Source organism: Lynx rufus, unplaced genomic scaffold, assembly GCF_022079265.1.
Source record: "Lynx rufus isolate CCGP_SWC_20201006 ecotype Redwood Valley unplaced genomic scaffold, mLynRuf1.p SCAF_15, whole genome shotgun sequence".
NCBI lineage: Eukaryota > Metazoa > Chordata > Mammalia > Carnivora > Felidae > Lynx > Lynx rufus.
The window spans coordinates 42,982,632-43,007,827 of NW_025814829.1; the positions used below are offsets into that span (position 1 = coordinate 42,982,632).

General features: G+C 39.2%; 1 protein-coding gene across 5 annotated transcripts in view; it reads left to right on the forward strand.

The window, feature by feature from the left end:
- Positions 1-25,196, forward strand: part of ABL2 (ABL proto-oncogene 2, non-receptor tyrosine kinase) — a 108,037-nt gene that overhangs the window by 75,322 nt on the left and 7,519 nt on the right. For 2 of the 5 annotated variants that reach the window (XM_047076932.1, XM_047076934.1), the window contains exons 1-10: positions 1,995-2,141; positions 7,334-7,396; positions 8,616-8,786; positions 13,343-13,638; positions 16,256-16,528; positions 17,616-17,700; positions 19,826-20,003; positions 20,625-20,809; positions 22,099-22,251; positions 23,960-24,049. In XM_047076932.1, coding sequence (XP_046932888.1) covers positions 2,027-2,141; positions 7,334-7,396; positions 8,616-8,786; positions 13,343-13,638; positions 16,256-16,528; positions 17,616-17,700; positions 19,826-20,003; positions 20,625-20,809; positions 22,099-22,251; positions 23,960-24,049 — 1,609 coding nt within the window. In that variant the 5' untranslated portion in view covers positions 1,995-2,026. Of the gene's footprint in view, positions 1-1,994; positions 2,142-7,333; positions 7,397-8,615; positions 8,787-13,342; positions 13,639-16,255; positions 16,529-17,615; positions 17,701-19,825; positions 20,004-20,624; positions 20,810-22,098; positions 22,252-23,959; positions 24,050-25,196 lie in introns of those variants that run through there. The other 3 variants (XM_047076931.1, XM_047076933.1, XM_047076936.1) reach the window with 2 other exon arrangements.

The window sequence follows — 25,196 nt, forward strand, 5'->3', positions numbered from 1 at the left end:
ATTTTTTATAATCTAGGGAAGGAGAAATTCAACCTGGTGTTTGAAACACTGAGTCATTAATTGAGGTAACCATTAGTCATTTAACTCTTGCTTTTTCTGTGATGTTAACAATACTGGTTTTATAAAGGGTAATTTTATTGAAAGTATAAGCTTTGTTTTTTTAAGCTATTAATAATGACCTATGTCAGAGACATTCTTTCTCTGAGGTGACATAATTTGTTTCAACTTCATGGAAGGCTATTTCAGTCCTGGTATCTTATAGTTTTACCCTGTTTCTTTTGTTGACCTGAAACCTAGCACAGTGCTGGTACATAGTAGGTACTTGGTAAATGTTGATCAATGAGTGTTCTTAACTGTATAGTTACAAAAATTCTTGTGTTATTTTTGTAGATTACACCACTAAATAATTTAGTGTATTATTTGCAGATTTTCCTACTTAATTCTCAACAAGTTACTCTTATTTTCAGATTTTTACATTTTACTTAACTTTGTTCCTTATATTAATAAAGACTAGCTTTTTACTTTTACAACTTTTAAAAGTTTGGGGGAGCCTGGGTGGCTCAGTCGGTTGAGCGTCTGACCTCAGCTCAGGTCGTTTGTGAGTTCGAGCCCTGCATCAGGCTCTGTGCTGACAGCTTGGAGCCTGCTTCATATTCTGTGTCTCCCTCTCTGACCCTCCCCTGCTCACTCTCAAAAGTAAACATTTAAAAAAATTAAGGAAAAAAAAACTTGTAAGTGTTAACACTCAGAAGTTTTCAACATTATCGTGTCAGTTTTTTATTTTTTTAATGTTATATTTATTTTTTTATTTTTAACGTTTTTATTTTATTTTTTGAGAGACAGAGCGCTAGTTGGGGAGGGGCAGAGAGAGAGGGACACGCAGAATCTGAAGCAGGCTCCGGGCTCTGAGCTGTCAGCACAGAGCCCAGTATGGGGCTCGAACTCACAAACAGTGAGATCATGACCTGAGCCGAAGTCAGACGCTTAAACTGAGCCCCCCGGGTACCCTAAAATGTTATTTTTAAATTGAAGTATTCTTAGCACAATGTTGTATTAGTTTCAGGTGTACAGACATAGTGATTTGACTGTGCTCGCCATTAAATGTAGTCACCAGCCGACACAGTGCTGTCACAATACCATTGAGTGTTCTCTCCTTATGCTGTGTCTTCCATCCCCATGACTTATTTCTTCCACCACTGGAAGCCTGTGTCTCCTACTCCCCTTCATCCGAATGCCCATCTGCCCACCCCCTTCTCCCTGACAACCATTGGTTCTCTGTATTTATGGGTCTATTTCTGCTTTTTGTGTACTCATTTGTTTTTTAGATTCCACATATAAATAAAATCATGGTGTTTGTCTTTCTCAGTCTATTTTCACTTACCACAATACCCTCTAGGTCCATCCGTGTTGCAATCATGCCATATATTTTTTTCATGCTGTATTTTTAACCGTATTAAGCTGTAGAGCCGAAATGTTAGTGAAGGCAGTCATTTCCTGGTTTCTTTGTTCATGAATCAGATTGTAACTATTTCTTTCACTTTGGATTTGTGGTTACTTGAGCTAATTTAAGTGATGCAAAAGATGAGTCTCCTTAGGGCGTTTCCTCTTTTAAAAGTGTATGTGGTGTTTTATTGTAAACAGGTTTCTTCCGAGGAAACTTTTCTCTACAGGCTTACTTCATCATCCATTTAGGAAAGAAATCCCATCTATATATACTAATCCCTACATATTTTTGTATTTGTTACTCATGTGTATGTTGGTTTTTACTTATTTTTTCAAAACATTTCCAAAGGTTCTTCTGAAGTAACTTTGATCTGACTCAGTCTTTGCTGATTACTAGACACTTTCCTTTGGGTTACTCTCCGCCCACTTTGGGACTTGTAAATGCTTACCCTTCTATTGGTTTCCTCTGGCCACTGAGTATATGAGTAAATGTCACATGCATGTGGTATTGCTTGTCAGGGAGTGGAATTCTAAGACTTCCTCTACATAGAACAGTTTAACTTCTGTGCTTCTGGGCAGAGGAATGGTCCTTGGAACAGTCCTGCTTCCACCCAATAGTTATGGCAGAGATCAGGACACATCGCTTTGCTGCCTGTGCAGTAGTGAGGCCTCAGAAACTGCTCTACCCAACGTGACAGGTATGGTTCCAAGGTGATAGTTTGGGGGAGGGTTGATACTCACAATAACCAAACATGAATGGAGATTTCAAAAAATTTTCTCTACTCCTGTTACTGTCGTCAGTTTCGACCAGTGAAGTTAATTTAAGTGATGCAAAAGATGAGTCTCCTTAGGGCGTTTCCTCTTTTAAAAGCGTATGTGGTATTTTACTGTAAACAGGTTTTCTCCAAGGAAACTTTTCTCTGCAGGTTTATACTTCATCATCCATTTAGGAACGATTTGCTTTTTTTCTGGTATTTCATAGTAGGATTTCAGTAAGTACTTACTGAAAGAAAGAATAAATGAGTGATATGTAGTATTTTGTGGTAAGATACATATGGCTTGAGATGAAGTACTTAAGTTACCTTGAGAACTGTTGAATGATTTTTCCAACCACCTTACATAAACAGTATTAAAAAGTATTAGCTTTGGGGGCACCTGGGTGGCTCAGTTTGTTGATCATCTAACTCTTGATTTCGGCTCAGGATCCCTTAAGATTCTCATTCTCTCTGTCTGTCTCTCTCCCTCTCCCCCTCTGCCCCTCTCCCCCACTTGCATGCTCTCTCTCAAAAAAAAAAAAAAAAAAAAAGTATTAGCTTCTCAGAGAATATGCAGTCAGGTAAAGTAGAATTCTGGCAAGATAAGGGTTTGTAAAATGCTTAGAAATGCCTCAACTGAAAATTTTGTATATTTATTTCTCCAGTTACTATCTGACAGGTTTCTTAAAATTTTTTTTACTGTTTTATTTATTTTTGAGTGAGAGAGAGACAGAGTGTGAGCAGGGGAGGGGCAGAGAGAAAGGGAAACACAGAATCCAAAGCAGGCTCCAAGCTCCCAGCTGTCAGCACAGAGCCAGACATGGGGCTTGAACGCATGAACCGTGAGATCATGACCTTGAGCCGAAGTTGGACGCTTAACCAGCTGAGCCACCCAGGTGCCCCACTATCTAACAATTTCTAATTAAACTGATAAAAGTTATTGAACGACTGATTGGTGAAAAGTGTTTTTTAATAAATTAAACATTAAATTTAGGAATTTTCTCTGAATTTGAGTCTGAGTTTTATTCTAGATTTTAACTAGTTTAATCCTGATAATTTACTTTTTAAAAACTGCCGTTTCTATGTTTTGCCTTATTTTTATTGTCTTCTGCAAGTCTGTCAGTAGAAAAAAGTAATAAAATCAACCTTTACTTAACAACCCTATTTCTGCTCCCTGGGTCCTATATTGTTGTCTCATCTTAGCTCCATAATCTACCTCAAAAACCGTGATTAACGAAAAATTAACCCGTTATGTAATATAATGCATACCTAATATATAGTAGTGATTTCACATTTTTCAAAAATATTTCCAGCCTTCACACTTGCATTTGTATAGGCTCAGTACATCTGAATCATCCAGATGTGTCTTTTTTAAGCTGACGAGGAAAGTGACATAGACTACGACCCACTGGATAACACTGTTATTTACTTGCTCTTCCTATAGGCTTCCCCGCCACCCCCCCCCATCCCTTAGCTTGTTCTCCTGCATTTAGTTCTTTATGATTTAATACGTGTTCATTCTTGGCCTCAGGAAAATGTTAGGATGTTTTCTGTCTTTGAAACATTTTTCCTTTTGTTTGATGCTTAGCGGATAGGATGGCGTTTAAATGGATATCCTGTGCAGACGGATTGTACAGGAAATTGACCCTTATTAGTTCTATGAGAACAAAAGAGTGAGGGGGGAGAAAGAAGAAAGGAAGGAAATAAGATCTTTGACTTGACCAAAAAAATCATAAAAGTAGAGATGGGAAGAACCGGAGTGGGGAGTGAAAAGGATTGTTTTCCAAGTCATGGTTCTTTTAGTACTTTGGCCTCAAAAATAACTTTTATCCTGTGTTTGTTATTTTGTATATTTGAGAAAGGTACAGTATTGTTTCGCCTCTATACATCTTATTAAGTTTGCATCAAATTGTGCTCTTTGCCATTTTTCAAATAGTGTGGTTTTGAAGAAACTGAACTTCATGCCTTTAACAAACCTTTCAAGCTTGATGGAGCTTCTCTTCAGTTCAGATGAATCACATGTCATAGACCTGTCCTTGCACACTGACAGCCTGTGCACTGTGAGTGCACAGTTCCTGTTCACCTAATTTAAATGCTTTCTCTTCTCTGAAACCTTTTCTGATCCAGAGTTTGGTTTTCTGTTCTGTCCTCTCATAGTGGTACAGTATGTGAGCATAACAGTACCCGTGATTCATTTATTCAACAAATGTTTTTTGAGAGACTCTTACATACATGCACTGTTCTGGGTGCTTGGAATTTATCAGTGGACAAAGCATACAAAAATCCTTGTCCTCATAAAATTGATACTCTAGTTGGGGGCAGTTAAATAATATATATGAATGTAATAATTATATAGTTTGTAGTAAGAGGAGCTCTGGAGAGAAAAAGGGAAGGAGACATGGGAAGGGGGTATGTGGGAGTGTTGTCAGGAATAGCTGCATTTTAAAATAGAATAGTCAGAGAATGCTGTACCAGGAGGGTCACATTTGAGTTAAGTGTCATGTGAATGTCTGGGGAGGAATGTTTTAGACAGAAGAAACAGCCAGGACAAACGTCCAGAGGCAGGAGTGTGCCTGCCTTGTTCGAGTAATAGCAAGGAGGCCAGTATGCAAAACGAGGTAAACTAGGGAGGAGTGTAGATGAATTGGGCAAGACAAGTTGCAAGGGACCTCGCAGGCTCTTGTAAGGACTTTCACATTTCACTCGAAGGTAGGGAGCTATCACAGAGTTTGGAGCAGAGGAGTCACATAATCTGACTTACGCTTTAAACACTGGCTGGTGTATTGAGAATAGACAGGAGACAATAAGGATAGAGGCATGGAAATCAGGAGTGTGGGGAAATCTAGCTGAGAGATGATGGTGGTAACAAGGAAATAGTGGAGCGGGTGAGAAGTGGATAGATTCTGGGTATATCTTTGAAGGCAGTGCCAATAGGATTTCCTTATGGTTTGGTTGTAGTATGTGAGAGCAAAAAGGAGTCCATGGGGATTCCAAGGTTCTCTTAACCCAGCTTTATTGATATAATTGACATTTAACATTGTGTAAGTTTAAGGTGTACAGTGTGTTGATACACTTACATATGGCATAGTGATTACCGCCATAGCATTAGCTGTACCTGCATCACATGTAATTATCATTTCTTATGTTGTGGTGAGAACATTTACTGTCTGCTGGCTTAGCAACTTTCAAGTATATAATACAGTATTATTAACTATAATCATATATTAGATGCCCAGAACTTATTCATGTTATAGCTGGAAGTTTGTACTCAAACTTGAAGGCTTTTGGCCTGAGCAGCTGAAAAGAAGGAATTACTGTTGACTGAGACAGGGAATTCTGTGGGAGAGGCAGATTTGGGGGAAAGAACGGAGAGTAGTCTTTTATAGTAAGTCCAAAAGGTGTTATTAGTGATTTATAATCTTGATATTCTGAAGCTCAGCATGGTGTATGGTAGATGTTCACTAAAATTATTAATTTTGTAAACCTTAAGTGTTCATATATTGGGTTTTACAAAGTAAGGTATAATTGTATGGTTTTTGCTGGTTTTGGCTTGCTAGGATTTAAGAGTTGGCTTCAATATCTGCTTAATTATTATTTCTAAGTTGGTCATTGAGAGTACACAAGTTCTTGTTACCCTTGATTTTGTTCCTCTACCCTTTATCTCAAGCAAGGGGACTTCTTTTTTTTTTTTTTTTTTTTAATTTTTTTTTTTCAACGTTTATTTATTTTTGGGACAGAGAGAGACAGAGCATGAACGGGGGAGGGGCAGAGAGAGAGGGAGACACAGAATCGGAAACAGGCTCCAGGCTCTGAGCCATCAGCCCAGAGCCTGACGCGGGGCTCGAACTCACGGACCGCGAGATCGTGACCTGGCTGAAGTTGGACGCTTAACCGACTGCGCCACCCAGGCGCCCCAGCAAGGGGACTTCTATACAACAAGAAGAAAATGAACTTGAACTGTTTGATAATAATTAAACAGAATAATAGAGTAATAATCACAAAGCATTCTAATCTTGTTACCACCATTACTGGCAAGAAACATTTATCAGTGTGGATCATGTGGTACTCGCTATAGAACCTAATAAATATTACAAATATTCTCTATACTTTTTGGCAGTTCTTTTCATTTTAATAAAGGATTGGCATTTTGTAGCCCAATGGAAATTCTGCTAGAGTGGATGATTTCTTATTAGAATAAAGGAAACCCTAGTACATGTGATCAGTTTGAAGGATGTTTCATAGAATATGGTGTTTTATTTGTTTGGTAATCCTAATTGGTTACTTTAGTACAGCTGTTTCCATTCCTTGTAACTGCATGTAAACAAGGAGCAATAATACATCTGATTCATGTTAACTTTACAGGACATCTGGACATAACTTGAGATTTGTCATAATCTTAATGTGGGACAAAATTTAATTAGCTCTGAAATTTTAAGGATACATTCCTCTTAGGAGGAAGGAATGTGAAGAAGTGAAGTAAACTCTAAAGCTATCAGGAAAATTACAGATCCAACCTACTACAGGAATTTCTGTAGACGGTTATGAAGCCATTTTTAAAACATTGGTTAATGCTATTCTAAGATTAAAATACATCTCACTATTTCCCGTCACTTATAGTTTTGTATAATTTGGTCATTCATTCAGTTAACAGCTATTGAACACATCCTATGTAACTCTTGCTAGAAAAAGAGTTTTAATATCAAGGAATACATTGTAAAGTTTGGGATATAAAAATCAATTGAGGATATTATAAAGATAAAGGGTACAAATATAGCAAGTGTAATGCTTTTGAGAGTACGGGGAGGGGGAGCACGTGAGGCTTCCTAGGGGAGGTTATACACTGGAACTGAATGTTATAAAATGAGTAGAAGGCAGGCAGTCAAAGGAAGGGTGGGAGGAGATCACAGTCCAGGTAACCAGGGCTCTGTGAATAAAGGCACAAAGAAGCAGGAAGCATCTGTGTGTGTGTTCATGTTTAGAATTTGAGGTATGGAGTGGGGAGAGGTAAAGCTGGAGAAGTAGGTAGAGGCCTAATCATAAAAGACCTCGGAGGCCATTGAGAAGATTTTAGCTTGATGGTGAACTATTAAAGAATCTTAAGAAGAGTGACATGGTCAAATTTTTGTTTTAAATAGATCACTTTGCCAGCTGTGTGGAGGATGGCTTTGAGGGAGACAAGACTGGAGGCAGTAGTCCAGGTGAGAGATGATGGGGATCTGATCTGAGGCATTGGCAGTAGAGATGGAGAGGAGGGAATGTATTTGAAAAGAAATAAAACCACAGATTCCAGGATTTTTCTTCTTCAAATATAAGAAAGTCAACTTTAAATGAAAAATGAGTAGAAGGAGAGAGAGACATAATAGAAAAGTGTTGTTATGTCACAATAGGTAGTTGGATGGTGGCAGACAGCCACTAAAAATAGTTTCTGTGATCGAGAAAATCACCTTTGAAGGCATAGTGTATTTTTTGTGTAAATGACCTGGGTTGTGAGAAGCAGGTGATCTTTGTAGGGATCACCTGTTTGTGTAGTGTGACTAAATTTAGGAACCATAAAGCCTGAGGAAGAAACCAGGTCTTACAAGGCTTCAACCATTACACGTGGTAGAAACTCAAATGTCCTTTGTTGGTGATATTTTCTAGAGCCTTCAATTAAGTTCTCGATTAAGATACTTACAGAAATGTACCATCTAAGAAAAGAAAATGAGATAAAAACTTTTTCATTAAAACAACGAACAATTGTTTGCTATTATATTATAGACAGTGCATAGTAATACAAAGGTATTTTGGAATGCCAAGAGTATTTTGTATTAAACCAAAACATTTTTCTATTGTTTAACAGATATTGTTAGTATTTTTTTCTTTCTGGAAGCACTGTTTCTATAATTTTTCTATATGTAAATGGAGATCTGGATTTATGCAATATGTACATATTTCTTAAAGTCTCTGTTATCTTTTCCACAATTTGTTTTATGTGTAGAGAGCAGGGGAAGAAGAAGGGTAGTTTGGGAAGACTTATAAAACATAACTGTACTTTCTTAAAACCACCACCACCACAAAATATCTGATATGTTTTATGAAATGAATTGCCATTTCTTTTTGAGATTTCCTTTTTTCATTTTGAGAAAACCACTTTTTCTTTCTATTTCTGATTTTGGTGAATATGTATAAATTACAGCTAAATGCTCATTTTTTGATCTTTTGTCTTGTTATATTTTCAACAGATAGACTTTTCTCATACTTAGGAGACCATGCCATTTGCTCATTCTTCATGACTCCATATTATACAGTTCTTTTCTACCTTGGAACTTTCAGTATACATATATGCCAGCAGCTAAAATACTATATATGTACTGAATTCAAATGAATTTTTAATGGTTGAACTTAGTGTCAATTCCTTTCTCTTTTTATGTCTTTCAGAAGCCTTGCACCGCCCCTATGGTTGTGATGTTGAACCCCAGGCACTGAATGAAGCCATCAGGTGGAGCTCCAAGGAGAACTTACTTGGAGCCACTGAGAGTGACCCTAATCTCTTTGTTGCACTTTATGATTTTGTGGCAAGTGGTGATAATACACTCAGCATCACTAAAGGTGAGCTTCTGTGTAACATCTCCTCACTCTTCAGTTTTCATTAGTGCTTAAGAAATAAAGGGGTCTGTTCTAGATTCTGCCTCTGACTAAAATTAGGTGATTTAGGCCCAGATATTTTTGGTTCACTGGCTTGTTTATTTGTTTAAGCCTGTATATGGGATAATGTCACTTTGTCTACTTTATAGGGTTTATTAATGAGAAGCGGAGATAAGGTACTTTAGAAAAAGCACCATGTAGGGGCGCCTGGGTGGCTCAGTCGGTTAAGCATCCAACTTCGGCTCAGGTCATGATCTCACGGTTTGTGGGTTCGAGCCCCGCATCAGGCTCTGTGCTGACAGGTCAGAGCCTGCAGCCTGCTTCAGATTTTGTCTCTGGCTCTCTCTGCCCCTCCTCCACTTGTGCTCTCTCTGTCTCTAAAATAAATAAACATTAAAAAAGAAAGAAAGAAAGAAAAAGCACCATGTGGTATATACATAAACTTTTCTCATTCTCAGAATTCAGTTCTATATGTAATATGCAGCATTCGTCTTAGGTGGCACTAGGTTTACTATACATCTCTTCTGTTTGAACTGTGGCTAAGATGAGTCATGTTGCCGGAGCCTGGTGCTACTCAAAGTGTGGTCCGTGGGCTGACTGCTTACCTGAGAATAGTTCATTACCAGTCCACATTGTTAAGATTAAGAACTTGGTCCCGATATGTAAGCCAACTGTGTCACTAAGTATACTACATATTATTTAGTTCAGCTGACATTTTCTGGTTTTGGAGCAAGACTTTCCTTCCTTTCCCCTTTCCCTTCCCCTTCCTTTCCATGTTTATTTTATTTTTGAAAGAGAGACAGAGTGCAAGCAAGAGAGGGGCATAGAGAGAGGAAGACACAGAATCTGAAGCAGGCTCCAGGCTCCAAGCTGTCAGCACAGAGCCCGACCTGATATCGAACCCACGAACTGTGAGACCATGACCTGAGCCGAATTCGGACGCTTAACCTACTGAGCCACCTAGGTGCAAAAGCAAGACTTTGAACAAGAAGGAAGTAGTCCAGGGATTCACATTCCAGCACAAGTGTCATATTTTATTGTGGACCTGCTTTGAGTAGCACTGGCCTAGACAAATCTCTCATTTGTGTTTATATGGGCTAGTGAAAGGAATAGTAGGAAGGATTTCTATTACAGTAATACTCTCAAGAGAATAGTCATTTATTTTAGTAGAAAGTATATAAAAGGGAGCGCTAAGAACATGACTAAGTAAAATCATTCATTATTAGTTTTTTGAATAAGGACAGAAAATATGGACCTTCTATGAGAAAGAGAGGTGCTTGGGACTCAGTGGGTAGAGCATGTGACTTTTAATCTTGGAGTTGTGAGTGAGCCCCACGTTGGGTGTAGAGATTACTTTAAAAAATAAAAAATAATAAAAATACAAAAAAATTACAAAAAAGTAAAAAAAAGCATGGGACATTCTTATTGTGTACATGAATTAGATTACTAATCTACCTAAGCTTGTTCTTCTGAATTTATGAAAGCCTCCTACTGGGAAAAAATATATTTCAGGATAATTTTTTTTTAATGTTTATTTATTATTGAGAAAGAGCATGAGCAGGGGAGGGGCAGAGAGAGAGGGAAACACAGAATCTGAAGCAGGCTCCAGGCTCTGAGCTGTCAGCACAGGCTCAAACCCACGAACCACAAGATCATGACCAGAGCCAAAGTCAGACACTGAATTGACTGAGCTACCCAGATGCCCCAAGGATAATTTTTAACTTAAATGAAACTAATTTAAACGTTAATTTGCCAGACATACAGTTTTTATTTGTAAGGTTGATAATAAAATTTTAAATGGGAGTGAATAAACCAGATTAAGGCAGACCTCCACTCAGGGAATGTTACCCTTTCATAAAACTTACATGCATCAGTTTTTTAAATTGATTAAAATGGTCAGATTAACCAAAAGCAAAAGAAACCCTTAACTCAAACCTGGGATATAGATGTGTCCCTGAGTGGGTGTAAGGGCACATTTATCTGTGCCAGGAGGCTTTAGAGGCATAGAAAAAGTAAAGTGGGTGATCTAGTGTCAAGTTACTTGAAGACTTTAGGTAGTTTTTGGGGAAGGGATGGTGATAATATTTCTGTGTGTATGAGGTTTATGCATGGGGGGAAACTTTTACATGAACTTTTAGGGTAAAACAAAGGATTTCAAAGAATTTTATACTGTGCAGTAGTCTCTTCAGGCTACAACACACTTTTTTTTACCTTTATGGATACTTCAGTGGAGAAGTTGGTGAAGCAGTGACTCAGAACATTCTTTCTAGATAGACTTTTCATGTGAGGTTTTTCTAAGATAGTTCAGTCACCAAGGAAACATCGATAAAGAAAGTCTGTTGACTCCTCAGTTACCAGTTATGGCAATCGCTAGAGTGCAGCTCAGGGGGTGGGATTCTTGTTATCTCATGGCAAACAGGGATTTCTCATGAAACCCATGAGAAGCCAGATTTTTCTATCAGGTTCTTATTAATATAAAATGATGTCATGCTAAAGCTATTTTATATTTTAAAGGAGAAGAAAATACATTTTAAAAATAAAATAATGACAATTTATTATAGTTCCTCCTTTGAATATTGTTTTTTGCTTGAAATAAATAAACAGTTCTCCCAGCATTCCTCTGTCAGTAGAGCTCATGTTTACATCCCCACTAGTCCTATCGTCAATTTCCCTGGTGCTCAAAACTTCCAGAGTAGAAAATTCCCCTCCTAACTTCTAAAAGTGAGGAAAATAGACAAAAACAGGGTTTTTGACTGTATCCTGCTAATGATGACCCACCGTTAGCAGTTATTTGTAAGGAAGCAACAGTAATATACTAATTCTTTACGTTTCTAGTTCTTGTGGTACAATAGAGAACAGTTATAGAGGAACAAGTTCTCTTTAGCTTTTCTAGGAGCACTGAGGTTTTTTACCTGCAGATATGGTTGGTGAGTATTTATCTGTGCATTCCCACCACCACACCACATGCTCCTATCTACTCATGTGTACATATGTATATTTTATGAGTACATACTCCTGTTTTTGTCATTGAATGTCACATCCAGGTCAAAGATGAGATCATAGGAGCTAATAAAGTTATCCTATGGTAGACGTTTCTGTGGGCTGCTGAAAATGTTCAGTGACTGCCAGAATAATGATTTTGAGTGTTTCCTCAGTGGCCTTTGCCTGATAACTAGTGGGCCATGTGCATGATCTCTCTTTCACCTTTCCTGTTTTGTCTGAGCTGTAAGTTTAGGGGCAAAATGTATATTAGGGAGTTTAAAGCTGAGGTTCACAACTTTAATAGAGAAATTAAGGACACTGATGTTGACAGCAAAGACATTCTGAATAACTTGTCTTGGGTTCTGGCTTCAGTGGCGGCTTCCTTTCCCACACACTAATTTTAGAGGAATGAGTAGGACTGACTCATCTTCATAAGGAATGGGAGGGAAGTTGGGAAACTATAACTGGTAAAACTTGAGTCCTAGAAAAGATTGTGCTTTGGGAGTCCTAACCGCCCGCCTGCCCCCCAAGCAGTTTTTTTTCCTGAAAACAGAAAGCTCTGTGGTTTGTGCTTCTATTTTGTTTTGTTGTTTTTTGTTTCTTACGTAGATGGTCTTGCTGCTTTGGTGCCAACTGAAATTTCAGAGTGACTTTGTATTTCACATTTCTCATCCCTAATCCTTGATTGTTGTTAACATTGAACCATATATAAGATACATTCCTTGACAAACTGTTTTGAGAAAAATGAACTTTTCTTTGAAGGGTGAGACTGTGTCATTTTCCAGAATAACCTGTCTTTTTTTAATTCAAGTATAGTTGACACACGATACTGCATTACTTCCAGGTGTACAACACTGCGATTTGCTCTATTTGTTGTGCTCACCACAAGTGTAGCTACCATCTGTCACCACACAACTCTATTACGATGCCACTGACTGTATTCTCTGTGCTGTACCATCTATCCCTGTGACTTGTTTATTCTCTGTAGGGAAGCCTGTATCTCCCACTCCCCTTCACCCATTTTGCACAATGCCCCACCCTCTCCCCTCTGGCAATCAGCAGTGTATTCTCTGTGTTTATGGATTGGGAACCTTTCTGTGTTTGTTTGCCACCATACTATACCACACGTGGAGTTTCCTAATGGCATTTTTTAGTTGGTGTAAAAACCTTTAGTAAATACCAGAAGGTTATTTCTAACTGTGCTGCTTGTCTTTAAGCCACAAGCTAAAGAGATCAATCAGGATATGATGAGCAGCCAAGTTTGTTTTCATTATTTTTTTTTTAAATGTTGGCGTAAAATTTCCTGATTGATTTTTCACAGAGTTCAGAGTTTGATAATAGACTGCTGATATTTGAAGTTAAGTTCTCTTGTCTTTTCTCTTCTCTTCTCTTCTCTTCTCTTCTCTTCTCTTCTCTTCTCTTCTCTTCTCTTCTCTTCTCTTCTCTTCTCTTCTCTTCTCTTCTCTTCTCTTCTCTTCTCTTCTCTTCTCTTCTCTTCTCTTCTCTTCTCTTCTCTTCTCTGATGATGTCATGGCCAGGTGAAAAGCTACGAGTCCTTGGTTACAACCAGAATGGTGAGTGGAGTGAAGTTCGCTCTAAGAATGGCCAAGGTTGGGTGCCAAGCAACTACATCACCCCAGTGAACAGCTTGGAAAAACACTCCTGGTACCATGGGCCCGTGTCGCGCAGCGCTGCGGAGTACCTGCTCAGCAGTCTGATCAATGGCAGCTTCCTGGTGCGGGAGAGTGAGAGCAGCCCTGGGCAGCTGTCCATCTCGCTCAGGTACGAGGGCCGTGTGTATCACTACAGGATCAACACCACCACAGACGGCAAGGTAAGACTGGCCGGTACCACCTTGGGCGTGGATGGGCTGTTCTTTAGAAAAAACACTAAACTAAAAAATAAGTTTTTATGACTCATATGAAATAAAATAATCACTGATGTGAATTTGGGCTGTTTGGCACATTAGAGCTTGCACATAAGAATATGGTAATGGAAATGAAAACCACTATTATATCAATAGTTTAATGAGAGATTTGAAGGTGAATGGAAGAAACTGCTATTTAAGTTAGCTGTTCTAATCACCACCAGTGTACGGATATATACATATACATCCAGTGTGTTGTACAGAATTGCTAGATTAAGCCTTCTGTCTTTGAAAATTGTAATAATCTCTGCCACAAAGTTCACAAAGTAAGAATCTGGGCTTCTGAGACGGAGACTGAGTATGAATGTGTGTTGATAGAAATAGGTCAGTCATTGAGCAGAGTGCACGTTGGGAAGACCAGTCGTTTCAGGGTGGCTGTCTTAGGAGTGGAACTGTTTTACTTCATAAACTGTGAGGCCTGCCTTTGTGTCAGTTCTGCTGAACAGTAAATTTATATGGAATCATTTGTTCTGCTCTTTCCCTCTGTGTGATATGCAGAGTAGGGGAAAGCCCAGGCTTTGGAGCAGGCAGACCTGGTTTGGTGCGTAACTCCAGCATGTCTATTTACTAACTTTGTGACCTTACATAAGCCTGTTTCTCATTGCACTTTATTGGGTCATCGTGAGGATTAAATGAAATAATTTCCTTAAAACATAATGGCTGTTACAAAGTAGGAAATAATGATTAATTCTCTTTTTCACCGCACAGACCTACTGTCTCTTGATGAAACCAAATAGAACCAGATGAGTGGAAATGTGGGAGAGACCTAGCAGCTTTGCTTCTGGTTTACAGAAATGAGTGCATGTGTTGTAGACATAGGAGACATAGAAGACATAGACATGTACAAGAATGTTCACAGTTGCATTATTTATAATAGCCCCAAGTTAGAAACACTTCATTGTCTAACAACAGAATGAATTAGTAAATTGTGGCATATTCATAAAATAGAATTTCATACAACAAAAAAATGTACTGCTGTGCACACTCTCAAGAAAATCTGTGGGCCCACCAGTTGCCTATTTTTGTAAATAAAATTGTATTGAAATACAGACACACCCATTTGTTTATATGTTGTCTGTGGCTGCTTTCTCCTTGTTATGGCAGCTTTTAATAGTTGTGACAGAGGCATTATGGCCATAAGCCTGAAATATTTACTCTCTGGCCCTCTGCAGAAAAGTTTGTTGACCTATGTCGTAGCTGAGTGCCACACATGGAAAACTGAGTGAAAGGGATTAGTGACTGTCAGCGATGGGCGTGAGGGGGTGGGAGTGTTATGGAGTCAGATAGTGGTGATGGGTGGACAACTTTGGGAATATATTAAAACCACTGAATTGTATCCTTGAAAACGGTGGATTTTATGGTATGCAAATTATATCACAATAAAGAAAAGTTGAGTGAAAGAAAGCAGACACAATAATACCTGTTGTATGATTCCATTTGTGTAAGTTCAGAAGCAGACAGAGCTAATCTAAGGTGTTCTAGAAGTCAGCAGAATGGTTATCTTCGAAGGGGTGAATAGCTTATTTGGGAGGGTGCTGGTAGTGTTACAATTCTTGGTGTGGGAGAGGTTTACATGGGTGAGTTCACCTTGTAAAAATCATCAATTCTGCGTATACTGTGTATTATTCTATATATACCAAAAGTTTCATTTAAAAAAAAACTATAAACAAGCTCCTTTGGAAGATAGGGCTTGAAGACTACTCATCTTTTATACTTTTATTATTACAAATTAACTACTGTTTTGTTAACCACTCTGAAATAAAATTGTGGCCCTTTTTTTTAACTTATTTTTTTTAATGTTTTTTTTTTTTTTGAGAGGGAGAGAGAGACAGACACGGAGCGCAAGTGGGGGAGGGGCAGAAAGAGAGGGAGACACAGAATCCGAAGCAGGCTCCAGGCTCTGAGCTGTCAGCACAGAGCCCAGCGTGGGGCTCGAACTCAGGAACTGTGAGATCATGACCTGAGCTGAAGTTGGTCACTTAACCAACTGAGCCACACAGTTGCCCCTATTGTGGCCCTTTTTTAGTGGCCTGAATACTCAAAAACATATCCTTATTAAGTAAAAATTATAAGATACTTAAATACTCTCTCCCTACCAAAAAAATTGAACTCTGTGGTTCTCAAGTTAGGTGCTGTGCAAGATTCTGATGTGGTATTTCATAACCTTTTACAGGAGGCCAAGTTTCCTCTTGCCTCCTTTAATCAGAGCATCTCTGCTGCTAACATATTTGGGTTTCACAGTCTTGTTGCTTAAAACTACTTGAAGACCAATGATCTTGATGATTCAGAAAGATACGTTGGAAGCTTTTCCCCCAAAACTAGAGCTTATTTAGGAAGCCTAGGAAGAATGGTTTAAGGAGGATTAAATTGAAGTTCTGTTTCTCCTTACCATCATCATTTAATTTACCTCAATAAGATAGCCTCCTGTCTTTATATCTTCAGACCAGTGAAATAATGGGCTTTGAAAACAATTTTTCTGACCCTTTTCAAGTTGATGGAGCTTTTCTCCTGCCTTTCTCCTCAGGTGTATGTAACTGCCGAGAGCCGCTTTAGCACCCTGGCGGAGCTGGTTCATCATCACTCCACAGTGGCGGATGGGCTGGTGACAACATTACATTACCCAGCGCCCAAGTGCAATAAGCCAACAGTCTATGGCGTGTCCCCCATCCATGACAAATGGGAAATGGAACGAACAGATATTACCATGAAGCACAAACTTGGGGGTGGGCAGTATGGAGAAGTTTATGTCGGTGTCTGGAAGAAATATAGCCTTACGGTTGCTGTGAAAACATTGAAGGTGGGTTGCTAAGAATTACAGTTTCCAGGCATTTTTACATTTGTGCTGAATCACTTGGAAATATGAGCATGCCCTTCTTCAGCTTTGGAGCACTTTCCACCCACTGATGCCAAGCACATCAGCAAATTGATGATTAACTTTAGTGCCATTGCTGACAACGCACGGGCAGATTATTCATTGCAACACAGCGAAACCCACATGTGGGGAAGGTTTGTCTCTGGAGGCTGTTGATGTAAGTCTTAGTGAAAGGTTAGGAGCAAATTAGAAGTTATAAAGGCAAGACCAGCTGTTTTGCTTCCTGAGAAGGACCCCTGCTGGACGGAATTGTTGGTGCAGTGTACAAGAATCATGGGCTCTCTCGTCTGTCCTTCAGCTTTCTGCCTCATGCTCCTCCCATCTCTATGAGATTAAATCCTTTTTTCTTGTTCCTAATAGTCCCAGAAATCTTCCTCATGCTGCTGTCTTCCTTAAGCATCCTAGTAACCAGTTGCACAGTCGTCACTCATTCCGTTCTCTGACGGTTCTCCTGTTTGCCTCCATAGCTCTGGCATATCACTTATAAGGGCTGCTCTGGCTATGAGTAGTAATCCATTCTGGTTAGCAAGCATTTCTTAAGCCTACTGTGAGTGTGAGACAATATGCATGGCTTTGCACATGTGCATTGCTCCTTAAGGAATGTGTCAGGAAGACAAATGTGTAAACAGCTAACCCTTCTGTCTCCTGTTTCAAAGGCTGAGATGTGTAAGGAAGTAAACTGAGAACTGAGTTACCATCCAGGTCTGCCATGTTTCCCTTGTGATGGGATATGGGATATGATATTCTGTTGCTTGCCCTGCTAATTTTCACTTTTGTTTCAAATACTGGATACATTTTAGGGGCATTTTTGTTTCTTAATTGGATGTGTCTGGAGCCTATTCTTAGGTTCTGATAAAATTTCTTTAATATGCTAAAATATTCAAAAGTATTTTTGAAAGAAGTTTTTTAAAGCTGTAGGTTTAGGATTGTGAGTTGACTCAAATGATTAAAATGGGGATTTGTCCCTCTTCTGTTTTTTTGTTTTGTTTTCTCCCCCCCCCCCCTTTTCCAGGAAGATACCATGGAGGTGGAAGAGTTCCTGAAAGAAGCTGCAGTGATGAAGGAGATCAAGCACCCTAATCTGGTGCAGCTATTAGGTGAGAGAGCTTCTGAGCCCTGGGTTTCCTTAGCGATGCTCATCTCCCAACCCCATTGTCTCCACATACTCCTTTTGAATCACCATGGCAGAAGCTCCAAGTGCAAATCTACTTCAGTAAATAGTTGTCATTTTACTCAACAGACTGTGTTTAAAAATTGCCCAGCGGGGCGCCTGGGTGGCTCAGTTGGTTAAGCATACAACTTTGGCTTGGGTCGTGATCCCGCGGTTCGTGGGTTTGAGCCCCATGTCGGGCTCTGTGCTGACTGCTCAGAGCCTGGAGCAGCCTGCTTTGGATTCAGTATCTCCCTCTCTCCCTGACCCTTGCCCACTCACACTCTGTCCTTCTGTCTCTCAAAAATAAACATTAAAAAACAAAAATTTGCCCTGGAACAGGGTGCTGGCCGACTCAGTAGAGCATCTGACTCTTGATCTTGGGGTTGTGAGTTTGAGGTCCATGTTTGGTGTAGAGATTACATACATACATACATTAAATAAAAAAATTTTTTTAATTGCCCAGGAGAGAGTGGCCTAGATTGATTACAATATATAAAACTGCCCAGCTTGTGGTAATTGCCCCAGATTCAAGTTCAGAACCACTCAAAATGATGCCAAACCAAACATTGTCACAAAATATTTTTACAAGGTAGAGACATTAAATGAAAAGCTGTTGAAAAGAAGCAAATTAAAAATTGTGACCATACTCATCAGTTTACCTTGCTAAGCAGAATGTGCTATATATGCTGTGATAGAATGGCTATTCAGGTCACAAAGAAATTGTTGCCTGAACTCTTTGCCCATTTTGAAGGAGGGCCAGTTTCTTTGGGTGTTCACGTTAAGACAAACCGTCCCAAAGGAAATAGCTTCTTGTTGATTCTTTTTTTTTTCTTAAATATATATATATGGGGGCGCCTGGGTGGCTCAGTCGGTCGGGCGTCCGACTTCAGCTCAGGTCACGATCTCGCAGTCCGTGAGTTCGAGCCCCGCGTCGGGCTCTGGGCTGATGGCTCAGAGCCTGGAGCCTGCTTCCGATTCTGTGTCTCCCGCTCTCTCTGCCCCTCCCCCGTTCATGCTCTGTCTCTCTCTGTCTCAAAAATAAATAAACGTTAAAAAAATTTTTTTTTAAATAAAAAAAATCTATGTATGTATTTTATTTATTTTACTTTATTATATTTATTTATATTTATTAATATATTTTATTATGTATGTATGTATGTATGTATGTATGTATGTATTTATTTATTTATTTATTTAGAGGGAGAGTGGGGAGAGAGAGAGAATCCCAGGCAGGCTCCGTGCTGTCAGCACAGAGCCTGATGTGACACTCGAACTCACGAAACCATGGGATCATGACCTGAGCCAAAACCAACAGTCAGATGCTTAACCAACTGAGCCATGCAGGTGCCTCAGCTTCTTGTTGATTCTTTGTAAGGAATCTACCCTGGGTCAGTGAAATCCTTGACTATGGAAGCAGTCTTTTTTTTTTTTTTTTTTTTTTTAACGTTTATTTATTTTTGAGATAGAGAGACAGAGCATGAATGGGGGAGGGTCAGAGAGAGGGAGACACAGAATCTGAAACAGGCTCCAGGCTCTGAGCTGTCAGCACAGAGCCCGACACGGGGCTCGAACTCACGGACCGCAAGATCATGACCTGAGCCGAAGTCAGCCGCCCAACCGACTGAGCCACCCAGGCGCCCCAAGCAGTCTTTTTACAAAGCTTTATACAGGCTGAGCTCACACAGTTTTCAACATATACACAATTGCTGTTACTTTCAGATAAACATTGTTAGTGTGCAGGTGAGGCTCAGAATCTGGGGCACATACAGAACTCCAGAAATTTTGGTCTTCCAGACCCCTTATGGAATTAACGTAAGTAACTCTGCTTTTGCCCAAACAGGCAAATGCTCAAATGCATGTGGATTTCCAGAGAATGATGTAATGGAAGCTGAGACTCCCTTCTCAACCAGCAACTTACCTTTGCTGTGTTACTTTCAGAGAATGTGATGGCAAGAAGGGAAAAGATTACTGCTGAACTAGACTTTAAAATTTGTCAACTATTCTTGACGAAGTGGTGTGGAATTTTTGAATCTATACTAATAAAACAAGCTCTGTTCTTGAACTATCAGGTGTGTGTACTTTGGAGCCACCGTTTTACATCGTGACTGAGTACATGCCCTACGGCAACTTGCTTGATTATCTCCGAGAGTGCAACCGAGACGAAGTGACTGCAGTCGTACTGCTCTATATGGCCACTCAGATCTCTTCTGCAATGGAGTATTTAGAGAAGAAGAATTTCATCCATAGGTGTGTAAAGCCCAATCATTGTTATTTCTAACCGTGAAGCTACCTTGCTTGATGTGCAAATGAAGAGAAGAATGTGAGGACCTTCCTGGAATTTCCAGATGACCCAAGAAAGCAATTTTCTCTTTCACAGGACCCACCTGCTATAATATCATTTCCATCTTATAAACCTACTGTATTCTGGCTAAAGTATTAATGAGGAGCCTTTGCCGTTCTTAAAACAGAATGCTCTTTATTTTGCCCAGGATTATATCCAAGAGCCTTTTGCTCCATCTAATGGTTTAATTTTAAAAAAAGCTTTCCGCTTCAGTTAAGAACTTAAAGCCTTGTAGAAAAGCATCTTTGCTCACCTCTGAAACCTAGCCCAGTGTACTTACAAATAGGAACCCATTTTCTGAAGTCTGCTTTCTTCTAGTATCACATAACTGCCTCTTGATGACTACTCTCCAAGTGGTGGATAATCGGTGGCTTTCTATCATGTTAGCAGCTATCATAAAATACTACCATATCTGTCAGCACAGACTTATCAACTCTGCTTGTAGCACAAAGAACTAAGAATAGAGCATGTGTTCGTGACCATTTTCCTCACTGAGTGGAATCACATTAGGGTTCTCTTTCCCACAGAGATCTTGCAGCCCGTAACTGCCTAGTGGGAGAAAACCATGTGGTAAAAGTGGCTGACTTTGGCTTGAGTAGACTGATGACTGGAGACACCTATACTGCTCATGCGGGAGCCAAATTTCCTATTAAATGGACGGCACCAGAGAGTCTTGCCTACAATACCTTCTCAATTAAATCTGACGTTTGGGGTAAGGTTTGGAAGGGACTTTTTCTGTGTCTTTTTTTTTTTTTTTTTTTTTTTTAGGTTTATTTTGAGAGAGAGACGTTGCATGCAGGTGTGGGGCGGAAAGAGAGGGAGAGACAGAATACTAAGCAGACTCCACACTGACAGCACAGAGGCTGACACAGGACTTGAACTCCCAAACCGGGAGATCATGCATGACCTCAGCCGAAATCAAGAGCCGGAAGCTTAAACGACTGAGCCTACCAGGCTCCCCTGTCATTTTATTTTTTTATAAATGTTCTTTAATTCTTCAGAATTTCTCTTTTATGTGACCAGTAAACTCTGCCTTACCCCCATCCTTTATCAGTCATTCAGCAAGCATTTATTAAATCTCTACTGTCTGCCAGGCATTGTGCTAGGTACTTAGCATAGAAAGAAGTGTAGAGAAAGGGGTTCGAGCCCCACATTGGGGGAGCCTACTTAAATTAAATAAACTTTTAAAAAGTGTAAAGAAGAAAGTGAAAAAAAAGTCCTTTCAAAGAGCTCACAGTCTAGATCTTGGACTGCATTGGATTTTACTGATCCTTTCTCTGTAAAGTTTCCTGTTTTCCTTATTAGATTTTATTGCTTATTTCCAGAGTATCATGCCGCAGAGTCGCCTTCTCTTTTCAAGGAAGCGTGATGGAATTGCATCTAGAATTTGCTCTTGTAACTCATCTTGTTTCTGTTGCACTGAAAAGAATTCTGATTTAGTGGATGCTCAGTGGACTGAACAAGTCTAGAAATTTGGGTTGTAGGCCAGCAGAAATAGTTGTCACTTTTTATCTGCAGCCGAGACGAAGTGACTTTTTATCAGGAATCTCAAACTCAGAAATAACCTGTGACCAAGTCCAGCAGTTTTTTTTTTTTTCTAGCGTAATTTTTTTTCTGATTTTAAATGAATCCATTTTTATTTTACTCCCCTAATATTAGCTGATCTAAAAACTGAAACTCATTAAATAGATCATAGATTGTTCTAAGAGTAGTTCAGTTATGACCTAGGCTTTTTATGATCATAATTTATTCTCCCTCACTGCAGTAAAGGAGATCTAAATAAAAGTCTTGAGGTTATACCTGAAGCATTCTTGTGGCAAATATCTTAGAAGGACAAATTCAGCTGTAAGAATCAGAATGCTAGAAGAATTAGAAGAGTATACTAATGTAACAGTGTGAATGTCATGCAGAATTTGAAAGAGAAGTTACCTGATGGTACATAATAAATAACAAATCAGAGAAGAAACATTCAGCTTTTTATTTCTTTTATCCCTTATGCAGCTTTTGGGGTATTGCTGTGGGAAATTGCTACGTATGGAATGTCACCATATCCAGGTATTGACCTGTCTCAGGTCTATGATCTACTGGAAAAAGGATATCGAATGGAACAACCTGAAGGATGCCCCCCTAAGGTTTATGAACTTATGAGAGCATGTGAGTGGTTTTCTTTTTTTTTTTTTTTAATTTTAATTTTTAAAGGTTAAGGCAGTGATTTTAAAGGTTAAGGCAGTGATTCTTAGTGATACTAAGAAATAGTTTTCCTCTCAGTATTGTTAGAGTGACCAACCTCATGGCATATAAAGAGTTGGTCATTTATCAGCTAGTTGGCATATATGACAAACCATTGAGGTTTTTTTTTTAAGAGAATGTATCTATCTATCTACCTATCTATCTATCTTGGAGGGAGGGAGGGAGGGAGTGTGGGAGGAGGGGCAGAGAAGAGAGAGAGAATACCAAGCAGGCTCTGTGCTCAGTGCAGAGCCCAATCAATGTGGGGGTCGATATCACAACCTTGATATCGTGACCTGATCCGAAATCAAGAGTCAGATGCTTAACCAACTCAGCCACCCAGAAGGCCCAACCATTGTATCTTTTTTTTTTAATTTTTATTTAATTTATTTTTTAAATTAACATCCAGGTTAGTTAGCATATAGTGCAACAATGATTTCAGGAATAGATTCCTTAATGCCCCTTCCCCATTTAGCCCATCCCCCCTCCCACAACCCCTCCAGTAACCCTGTTTGTTCTCCCTATTTGAGAGTCTCTTAGGTTTTTGTCCCCTCCCTGTTTTTACATTATTTTTGTTTCCTTTCCCTTATGTTCATCTGTTTTGTCTCTTAAAGTCCTCATATGAGTGAAGTCCTATGATTTTTGTCTTTCTCTGACTAATTTCACTTAGCATACTACCGTCCAGTTCCATCCACATAGTCGCAAATGGCAAGATTCCATTCTTTTTGATTGCCGAGTAATACTCCATTGTGTATATATATATACCACATCCATTCATCCGTCATTGGACTTTTGGGCTCTTTCCATACTTTGACTATTGTCGATAGTGCTACTATAAACATTGGGGTGCATGTGCCCCTTCAAAACAGCACACCTGTATCCCTTGGATAAACACCTAGTAGTGCAATTGCTGAGTCATAGGGTAGTTCTATTTTTAATTTTTTGAGGAGCTCCATACTGTTTTCCCAGAGTGGCTGCACCAGTTTCGTTTTCCACCAATCATTGTGTCTTAATTGGAATCCTGAGAATAGTTTTCCATGGCCCACTTGCATATTTAATAGGATAATAAGCACTTGGGTTTGGAGATTAGATAGAGGAAGGCTGCTTTCAACTAGATAAAAACGATTCCTAAAGACTCTGGAGAATACCTGAAAGTAACCTCTGATGAGTAAACAGAAGCCTCTGACTTCCTACAGATGAGAGAGCTGGAAGGTGAGTAATGAATTAAATTGCATTTGTGTTTAAGCATAAGTCTTGTTATTTTCCTTATTGTCCTGTTTTTGTCAAAGTGGACTCTAAGTTCCTCCTTTCTGATGGCCTGTTATATTTCTGAATATGGATAGCTGATTTTAAGGTTAGAATGAGTTTGAAGACAGGTTTTACTTTTTTCATTTTTCCAGTAGTAGAAAACTTTCCATTTCAGAAACCATCTCCCCACCCCTCTTTATCCCTGTAGTAGAAAGGACAGAAGCTAAGGCTACATGGAAGGACCAGCCCTAGGATGTGGGCTCACTACACCTGTGAACATGCTATGCCTCTGCTGTTTCCATGATGCACAGCACTCCCTCTCAGGTGTGCCACTGGATGGTTAATTTATAAAGAGCTTTCATTAGTTCCTTCTTTTGTTACATAGGCTGGAAGTGGAGCCCTGCCGACAGGCCGTCTTTTGCTGAAACACATCAGGCTTTTGAAACCATGTTCCATGACTCCAGCATTTCTGAAGGTGAGAATCTGGTGATTCACTGTTGGTGGCCAGTCATGGGTGGTGGTAGGGGTGGTAATAACATCAAAAATTATAGACTCCTGCAGTTTGGGACTCCATTTCAGGATACTGAGTTAATTCGTGGCCTCTGTTATTCTTGTTTTGCTTTCTTTAAATGTGTATGTCTCTCGCTCATTTTTAATATTGAAATTTGGGGGCATCTGGGTGGCTCACTTGGTTAAGTGTCCGAGTCTTGATTTCGTCTCAGGTAGGTTATGGTCTTGTGGCTCGTGAGTTCAAGCCCTACATTCTCTCTCTCTACCTCTCTCTGTCTCTGCTTGTGCTCTCCCTCTCTCTCTGTCTCTCTCAAAATAAATAAACAAACAAACAAACCTCCCAATATCCAGAAAGTTATTTTCTGGGAGTAGATCTTAAGGAAATAAATAAGAGTATGAATAAAGATTTAGCTACAAGGATGTATAGTTTATAATATTGAAAAATTAAGAACAATTTAAAAATCCAGTGGGCTGTTAATTACTATATGCTTATAATTGAATGTTTAAAATGACATTTTTAAATATGTTGACATGGAGAATACTTTAAAATGAGCATGTTAAGCTATGAACAGAGCCCTTTTCTTACCTGAAAAACAAGTGTATGGGTACATACATACATACATACAGGCAGTTTCCTGCTTTGGTATTACAGTGCTTCTAAAATTACATGCAAGAGTCAAACAGTAAACACTTGTTATATGGTAAAGCTATTCCTAGAGAGCTAAAACATAGAATTCTTAGTTATGTGTTCTTACTAGGTTTTTCAGTATAGCTCCAGAATTTCGTACGTTTTTCAGATTTTTTTCTTTCCTTCCTAATTGAACATAGAGCTCACTACTGAAGTTCAGGTTTCAATATATTAGAAGAGGAAATCAGGCAAGTTGAATTTTGTCTTCTTCCATTAGTGACTTATCATTTCAGATAAAATCAAAGGGAAAAGTAAATACTGAGGTTGAAAGCAAAGTATTTTCATCCTACTCCTTTGTAAGCTGAAGCTTGTGCACATACATCACAGAGCATACAGGCAGCCCTTTGGGCCACACTGAGCAGCTCCTTGGCCAGCTCTCTTCTTCCTCTGTGTGCTTTCCTTCGTGTGGAGTTGAAGTGGTAGA